Source organism: Egretta garzetta, unplaced genomic scaffold, assembly GCF_000687185.1.
Source record: "Egretta garzetta isolate BGI_Z169 unplaced genomic scaffold, ASM68718v1 scaffold163, whole genome shotgun sequence".
Taxonomy (NCBI): domain Eukaryota; kingdom Metazoa; phylum Chordata; class Aves; order Pelecaniformes; family Ardeidae; genus Egretta; species Egretta garzetta.
Window position 1 is genome coordinate 5,109,253 of NW_009259308.1, and position 9,233 is coordinate 5,118,485.

Genomic DNA, 9,233 nt, shown 5'->3' on the forward strand with positions numbered 1-9,233 from the left:
GGACCCCCACCTCACCAGACGATGAAGTTCGCTCGATCATTGGCAGTAAGGTACGCATGCACTGCTGAGGGTCTTACAGGAACTTTGGCATCTTTTATTTAATCTTTAAAGAAATAACAGGGAAGTTTTTGTGATATTTTTCCTATGAAAAGATGTCCTTACTAATGGCCCCTTTTCAGACTTTTTCTGGCAGTTGCTGATAACACTACTGAAACTCCACTCCTTGAGAGCTGCTGATCTCTCTGACTTAGTGGAGACCATCATGGCAGTGTTACTTCCACAAGTGTGGTGGCTAGGGTCCTTGTCTCCCCAAGGCCAGTAGGACGAGAATGGTTTCACTACCTCACTTTTCACATGGCCAGCAGCCGTATCCTCTGACCAGCTCTGTTATGTCTCTCCAAACCTTGCATCCCCTACCTTGCCACCCTCTTACCTCCCAAATCCAAACTCTCTCTTCTCCTCTGCATTCAGCACTAACAGCTGCTCAGATGCTTTCTCTACTACTTATGTCCAGAGCAGGTATCTTGCACACAGCAGGTATATTCCTAGTCCCTGCATGGGCCAGAGAGGATTTCAGATGTTTAGTGAATGAGCCATAGTCCAGCCAGCTGAACTGTAGTGTGAATTTATGGTGTGCTAACTCTGCACCCACACTGACCCCCCCCACACCTAAAAGTGACTTTCCAGTGTGGGCACATTAGTGCAGAGCATCTGGCATGGTCTTATTTTCACTCTTAAGGGCTCAGTATATGCATTTCTGCAGAAGGGCCCGTCCCTCTCTGGTGACTTCCAAGTATGTAGGACTGCTACAGTCCCAATTTGAGCACTTCAGTTTTGTGCCTATAATAGGTGGGATGAACCGGGGCAAATCTTCTGTGTTGGTAATTCCCTTACCTGAGAGGTGTGCCTTAGCTTGTTTGGGGTTCTTTTTTTAATCTTCAAACTATGATAGCTTACACCAAGATGAGACACTTTCCCACCTGTGACCCTTCACTCTTCCAGCACAGATGAATTCCTGAGCCCTTTGAGAGAGCTATTATGTCTGATCCTTTGGAAGATCACGCAGCAAGTTTTTAAATAAAGCCATCAGCCTGACCAGACAGGCTTGACACTGGTTGGTCCTGGGTTTTATAAGAGCAAGAAAAACATAGTTTCAGAAAGAGGTTACCAATTTAAAATGAATAACAACATGATTTGCTAACCAAATAAGAGGCTGAGGAAATGTGGGTAGGCAAATCATTATTTCTTACATCAAAGTTTGGACTTGGAAATCTTAAAGTATTTTAAAGACCACTTCAGTATCTTGCTAATTAAACAACCCTGACCTTTTGTGAAATGCCATAGGCACTAATATGCATGTGGAATTTACACAGGCTATCAGACATTTAACACGTGCTGGCTTAGTGAATAATGTCACAATACGAAATGAAGAGAGATTTTCTTCTAGAGATGTACTTCAGGCTTTAAAAAAAGCCTACTCAGTGGATAACTGTTGGAGGAAATGTTTCCTTTAGGGTAGTCTGAGCATCAGAAATTAAGCTCAGGCTGACTATACAGACTTTTGGTTAAATATAATTATTTCTGCTTGTTAATATCAGCAGACAAAAATAAGACACTTCCTGAGATGTTGAAATGAGGGTGCAAAAATTCCTATTCTGCTTCTCCAAGTAATGGCTTAAGCACATACGCTCAAACAGGGAGCCTGCACTTCGAATTAGAATCATGGAAGGCTTTCTGCTTTAAAAAAAAAAAATGTGTGTATATATATATATATATAGTTTTGGTTTTTGGTGGAAGTCTTTGTAGTCCAGTCCTGTATTGTTTTTTATTGTAATTTAAGATATTTACAGGTTTGGTAAATATGCTTTAAGTCTCCCCTTTATCAGCTTCTTACTTAATTTTGAAAATTAAAATAGTCATCCCCTTTACAGGATTTGGAAGTTCTCTGTTTATTTTCATAACAGAGGAGGTTTTAGGTCTGTCACTTATTTTGCCTTCGTTTCTGAACTGAGGCCATGTAAATTTCATTCCCTACTAAAGCAAATTTATTAAGTGTCTAAAAAGATCTGTGAGATTTTATGCTTTTAAGTGTTCCTGAAATGTTGGAGATGTGCTTGGAAAAACCAGAAAAGATTGTGGAGTTTCATTGCTCTGATAATGGATTTTCACAAATGTGTTAATGTTCCTGCACAGATCCAGCTGCAGGTTGAACCCCAGAGACAGAACAGAATTTAACAGCAGTTTTGTGAACTTTTGAGTCACTCTGCCAAGCAATAAGAAGCTCTTGTACTCTTTTTTATTTTCCAAAGAGTGAAGAATTTTTCTCTTTTCAGATTTTTACAAAATGACTTCTGCTTCTGCAAACACAGTATATGTTTAACTTTATCCTCAGAACTGCAGTGACATGATTAGAAAGCTTGTGAGAAGAAATGTGAGTGAGATAAAGGCATTTTCAAAATGAGATCTGATTTGACAAAACATAAGCTTAGTTCAGCATTCTGCAAAGTCTTTTTGACTTTAATTCACTGTGAGCAAAATAAAGTATGTTTATGGGTCTGAGCAGGGCAGAGAGCTTTGATTTATTTCTTCCAAAAAGTAATTGAGATTAGAACACTCTCCTTATGTGTGTTCAGTATTTTTTTTATTGGACATCTTAAGCAAAATTACAGCATTGCTGTACTCTGCATAGAGGATAGCTCAGTCGATTAATGGTTTGAATCACAGGTTACAGCTCTCACGCTGGGTTCAACCTTGAGGTGCATTTTTCTTTGCTGAGAGAAATAGATTGTTAGGCTTGGTGGACTTTGCAGCTGATGATAATCGCTGTGATGAAATGGGCTGCACCTTTGCTTCATGTATTGGGAAAAAGCCCTAAGTTGGCACAGAAAAGAGGATGAAAGCTGTCGCTCAGGTGAGGGTCGAAACCGATGTGTGGAATTTATAAGGAACTGCTATTTGTTTGTGGCACTGCAAAACTACCTCCATTAGAACTGGTTCCTGGGACCTAGGGAATCCACTGCCTCCCACCGAATGTTCCTGACTTGGGAGCAGCCTGGGTGACAAACACAAGTTTTTAAATTTTCCCTTTTCTTCTTTCCGAGTGTCTCAAGAGGAGAAGGGAGCGGAGAGAGGAGGGATCCACAGTAATTTTGCCCATGTGATCCACTGTAGGAGTAGAAATTGGAATACAAACTAGACTGAGCTTTTAAAAAGCAGGATGATTTTTCAAATATTTTGCTTGGCAAAGCAGGTTGGTTCCAGAAAAGGTATGTGCTCTTACCTCTCTTTGCCACACTGCTCGGAGAAAATACCCAAATGTCCACATGAAATCCTGTGCACAGGATTATTCTAGCAGTGGTGCTGCATTTTTATTCCATGAATCGGAAACACTGTGAGAGCTTACAGGCATTCTTTTCAAAGTTTCTCAGCATTTCTGTAAGACTTGTAGAGCTTATAAACTGTGGTCTGACAAGCAGTCTACCCTAAAAGTGCTGGAAACCTCAGAGAGCATCCTTTGTGGTTTTCGCATCTGTGCACCAATTTTCCTCTGTCACACTGTAAATCTGGGCTGGCTCCATCTACTGAATGGGTTTAAACTGAATAAAGTAAGAGTGGTTTTTTTCAGGAGGATAGGTTTTGAATGTCAAGCATTACAGATATGACAGGTTGGACCAGAGCTGTTGACAGTATTAAGATGGCGTATGTGTGTGATGAGATACAAAATAACCCTATGGACTAAAATGTCTCAACAGACACCTGAGAATTCAGGCTGCCTAAACAGTGCTAACTGGTGATGTGTTTGCAGTGTACCCGGTTTGATTGCTTTTAAGGACTAAACTTTGACTACTGTATGGCATGCAACATGTAATATTTCTTTCCTTTCCCAACTGCTTTCTATTACATGCCCAGGGTTTAGACCGCTCCAATTCCTGGGTAAACACTGGTGGTCCAAAAGCAGCCCCATGGGGATCCAACCCCAGCCCAAGTGCAGAGTCAACACAGGTGGTGTCTTCGGTAGAGGTTTTTCTGGCTTTGTTTTCCCTGATGTTTCCCTGTAGAATATCTTCCTTTCAGTGTACTCCGATTTTTGTGGTTTGGTTTTTTTAAAAATTATTTATTTATTACTTGAAAAGTTTGTGAGTTTTATTTTATAAATTAGCATCTTCTTCCCTACCACCTCACCACACTGCATGAAAAACCTCAAAATGCGTGAACGTGTCCCCTTCTTTCATTTCAGTGGTTGCTGGTCTGTGAAATGTAAATGCTGTGACTGCTTTTCTTTTCTTTTTTCTCTCTCTAACACTAGTTTCAGCTTCAAGTGGAGCACATTTCTAAGTGGGAACATTAATCACAGCTTCATAGTTTTGTCCATGTTTTCCATTTCTTTTGACGTTGTGAACCATTTTGCCATTTTCATCAAGCATTTAGTATTCATCATCAAGTAATCCTTCATGACTGTTTGAGTAGAATATTGTTAAACCAAAATTGGTACACGTGTAAAATTCTCTCTTAAAACATGTAAATTTGAGTGCTGGAGCCAGTGACTTGCTAGGGCTGATTGTATCTGTTCTGTGTTGCAAAGTATGAAAACTTTATAGCAGCTTCAGTCAGAAAGACTTAACTTATTCAGCCCCTGTTGCCTGCTGCTTTCCACTGCATGGTTGCCTTGAACGTACCTCTCAACTGTACCTCCTTTCAAGTTTATCGGTCTTCCAGAAAGATTTAGTCTGAGTTCACTTGCATTCATGGCAAATTATTTCCGTCAGAAAGAGAACTTCAGTAATTTTCTCATTCCCTGTGCCAGTAGCAGCGTCGCTGTGGGGTACATCCCCACATGCTTGGTCTCTGGTAGATTGAGAGGTATGGACTGAAATTACAAGTATTACCTCCTTGACATATGCATGTTGATAAAATACAATGATGAAAAAGTTTCATGCTTTGCAGCATTTAGTGTCTGTGCATAAGAACATGCAGTTATTTAAATAGCCTGTATGTCTTAAATCAATAAAAAGTACTGTCATTTTGTTTAAACCAAATCTGTAAATGAGTAAGAGTTTGAGAATGCATAAAAAGGTGTAAAACCAGTAAAAGCCTACAGTTGGAACAGTATTTTTGTAAACGTACATTGTCCTTGAGCTGCAAAACCCATCCACAGCAAACTTTAATGTCCTGTCATCATTCATTCATCTCCACTCCGTAGGCTACGGATCGAAGTTGTAATCGTATGTCTTCGCACACTGAGACGTCAAGTTTCTTACAAACATTAACAGGACGATTACCAACTAAAAAGGTAGATTTCAGTGAAGACAATTGATATTGTGGGGCAGGGAGGTCAAGTCATTCTGAAAACATGATGCAGTCTATTCTTTTATTTATAGCCTGATTTTTTCCGAGGTCATTAGGAACTGCTGTTGCTTAAAACCTCTGAATATCCAGGCTGTAGTGAATATGAAGTATTCTGACAGAGTTGAATTGGGAAGAATAAAATGATCAGGAGTAGTTTGTCTGATTTAATGTCCATACTGTATGAAGCCGGTTTATTGCTGGCTTCCAAAAAATATGAATAGCACTGTCTAGACATGTAAATGATACATTCTTGTGTGCAAAATTATAATGTGTTAGATGGCTAACATTACAGATGTGTGCTGAACTTGGTTATACAGGTGTTAATCCAAAGTGACCCCAGAAAGTGAACGGGAGTTAACTTTAAAGTGCACTCCATTGGAAGAGACAAGTTCCTACTAAACAATGTCAGAAAGGCAAAATGCCTGATTTTTTATGTAATGAAAATGTGATCACTGACAATGTCCGGTCTGTGGGTTGGTCCTGCTGAGAAAAGAAATCAAAAAGCTGTTTCTTAGCGCCACGTTTCTTTCTTACTGTTTTAAGTCCTTTCTCACAGTAAATATACATCTTTGTACGAATCACTTTATATGTCCACTTTCTACTCCTTTTTCCTGCAAAAATCAGACCAGGCAGAAAGGTAGACTTTTAAACTAAACTAATTTGAGCACCAAACTTTTTTTTGGGTGGGTGGAAAATTCTTTTGACACTTGAAATTCGATTTTGGAGCAAGATGCTGTGAAACGTTTCTCCCATCACATATCATAATATCATCCTTCATTGTTAGTTGGGGTTTTCTTTAAGGGATGCCACCACTGCTGTCATGTTCCCAGTTATTTATTTTGCTTAACCTCATTGTTTGCCATACTTTCCATGGACCGTGCTACCATTTCTCATGCGGACTGTTTTGTGAGCTGATCTTGAGGCTTGAACTAACTGTGGATTTGAATCCGTGTAGCTTTTTCATGAAGAGCTGGCCTTACAGTGGGTTGTGTGCAGCGGGAGTGTGCGGGAGGCAGCCCTACAGCAGGCCTGGTTCTTCTTCGAGCTGATGGTGAGCAAATTGGAAACACCTTGCTTATTGTCTTACAGTTCATAGTTTCAAACATGAACAACTGCAAGTGACTTTGTTGTAATTTATATTCCTATAGGTGAAGAGCATGGTGCATCATTTGTATTTTGCTGACAAACTGGATGCGCCAAGAAAGAATCGTTTTCCTGAGCGTTTCATGGATGATGTAACTGCTTTGGTCAGCACAATTGCTGGTGATATAGTCTCTCGGTTTCAGAAGGTAATGGCAAACAATTAAACTGAACCCTGGTCACAGCTCAGGCACCAGACCTCCTGCATGTTTGCCGGTGTCTAGATCAGGAATTGTTGTTTAAAAACATAGTGTGCTGCTCTTAATTTTCTTTCCCGTTTTTCTCTTCCTTCTCTCTAGGATACAGAAATGGTTGAAAGACTCAACACCAGTCTTGCATTTTTTCTCAATGACCTGTTGTCTATCATGGACAGAGGATTTGTTTTTGCTCTTATTAAGACCTGCTACAAACAGGTGAATGCAGATAAATATTATGATTTAACTGTGAACCATAACATAGCCTATTACTCTAGTTTTGTTTAGACAGACAGTAAAGTATGGACACAGAATTTTGCTATTCAGGTCTTTTTAGAGCAAGCAAACCATTCTCTGTGGTGATTCAGAGTTTGCACCCTTCTGCCTACATTCTTAAATGTGAATTGGGAGGAATTCCCTTGAATGAATGGACATGCAGCAGGAAGGAAAAATTATTCCCTCTGCTCACCACATTCAGAGTAATTGAACCAAAAATTAGTAGGAGGTTTTGTGAGGGAGCTCAAACTATCATGGTTTGTCAGTGGGTCTCTCAAGGACAGATTGACCCTGTACGATCATATTGATCACCAAGCTCCCCTTCCATCCTTCTGAAGATGCAAGGTTCCCTTCCCCGTGAGAAGGGTTCCTGCGTTATGCATTGGGAAACTTATTTGCAATGTTGTGGCAGGGAAATCACCTCAAACCAATAAAGTTTAGTTTGACTACAAACATCCATGCTGACACTGTGTACAAAGGAGATGACAGGGTATCAGGAGCATAGGCTTAGACTCATTTTTGCTGCAGAGTCTAAAACATTTTAAATAAGGGGCAAGAACAGCAATAGCATTTGAGCTTTGTTGCCTACAGTATATTAGCCAACCTGCATCTTTGACCTGTTTATGCATCACACTGTGTGGTTCTGCTTCTCAAAACTCCCTACTGAAATCAGTAAGATGTGGCTATCGTCTGTGAAGGACATGGTTCTTCGTTTGCTTATGTCAATATGGCAGTTGTATACATCTTGTATTGATACATGTGCCATTGGCTGGGGTGTGTGTGGCTCCTGCACATCAGAAGTTTAATCTGTAGCACAAAGAAGTGATGTGGATGTGACCATTTAATGATATCAAGCTCTTCAGTTTTTGCTTTGGAAGTTTTTTTTGGGGAGCCAGTGGTGGGACAGGGGTGGTGGTGCTCCATTTATACTCCCTTTTGGTGCTAATCGCAATCTTGTGGGCTAAACTTGGCAGGTGTCTTCAAAACTGTATTCCTTAACAAATCCAAGTAACCTGGCATCTTTGAGGCTGGACTTCCTTCGCATCATTTGCAGCCATGAACACTACGTCACCTTGAATTTACCCTGCAGCTTGCTCACACCGCCTGCATCTCCATCACCATCTGTGTCTTCAGCAACTTCTCAGGTACGCTGTGACAAGGATCCTTTGTGGAAATGCAAGCTGAGCTTTGTTCTGAGGCTTAAATCATACGAGGCAGTTGTATCACCTATATTTTCAGTCTCTGCTTGCTAAGATTTTTTTTTGGAAGTGTTCGTTTAGAAATTAGTTTTTCCTGCCACAAAGGTTTTGACTTCTTTTGATCTTTTATTATTGAAAAAAGAATGCCCATATCCCTATCCTCATAGTGACCAGGCATTTCTGTCTGTAGGGACCTTGTCCCCTCCTATAGTGGACAAACCCATGAGCATAAATGAGCCATTAAAGAAAACGCTTTGTCCATTGTTACCCTTTTCTTACAAAACAAGGGTCTTTCTAGAGCACTGTAGCTTAGTCCTAGCCTGCTCAGAAAAAGTAATTTCAATTACCAAGTGTGTCATTCAAGTGGATTAATTAGTTACAAAATTACGTAAATGAAATCAAATTAAAGCCTTCTTAAGCCTGAATAAGAGCATCCATACCTGAATTAAAAGTTTATCTAATCCACTTTTAAAGGTTATTTGGCTTAACTTCCCTATGGCCTGCCTTGTAGGCAGGAAGGCAATAACAACAAACAGAATTAATAGAAGAGTTGGTGAGCTTGCATGTAATGTAAGTAGATGTGCCTAGATCCAAATAAAAAAGGGAAAAGGTAGTTTATGAGAGATTGTCTTTAATTTTGAAAACTTCTGATGTATTTCATCAACTCTGTGTTCCAAGGGGCCTCATTTTGCAACTTCTGAAACTTGATTTTTTCACAGAGTTCTGGGTTCTCCACAAATGTCCAAGACCAGAAGATTGCAAATATGTTTGAATTGTCTGTGCCTTTCCGCCAACAGCATTACTTGGCCGGGCTTGTGTTAACAGAACTGGCTGTCATTTTAGATCCTGATGCAGAAGGGTAAATCTTTACAATTTTTTTCCCAAGAGTTTTCTGTAATTCCAAGGAAATGGTGAATGTAAAGCAAGTTCTGACATGGCCAGAATTGATATTAAATTTGTAAGCCGAGAAGATAAGAAACCAGTTCTTTAGGAGTTTTCTTCTTTCCCCCTGCTCCTCATATTTCTTGCTTCCTTAGCCCTGACTCTGTAAACATGATTTCAATCACATTTTTCCTGC

The 9,233-nt window shown here is 39.9% G+C and overlaps 1 protein-coding gene across 1 annotated transcript in view; it reads left to right on the plus strand.

Annotated features, from left to right (window-relative positions):
• DOCK7 (dedicator of cytokinesis 7) overlaps positions 1–9,233 on the plus strand; it is a 111,468-nt gene that overhangs the window by 73,621 nt on the left and 28,614 nt on the right. The window contains 7 exon segments of the mRNA XM_035891753.1: positions 1–50; positions 5,201–5,290; positions 6,302–6,397; positions 6,495–6,635; positions 6,786–6,899; positions 7,931–8,101; positions 8,875–9,014. The exon segment at positions 1–50 is cut by the window's left edge and continues 26 nt beyond it. Of these exon segments, the coding sequence (XP_035747646.1) occupies positions 1–50; positions 5,201–5,290; positions 6,302–6,397; positions 6,495–6,635; positions 6,786–6,899; positions 7,931–8,101; positions 8,875–9,014 (802 nt within the window).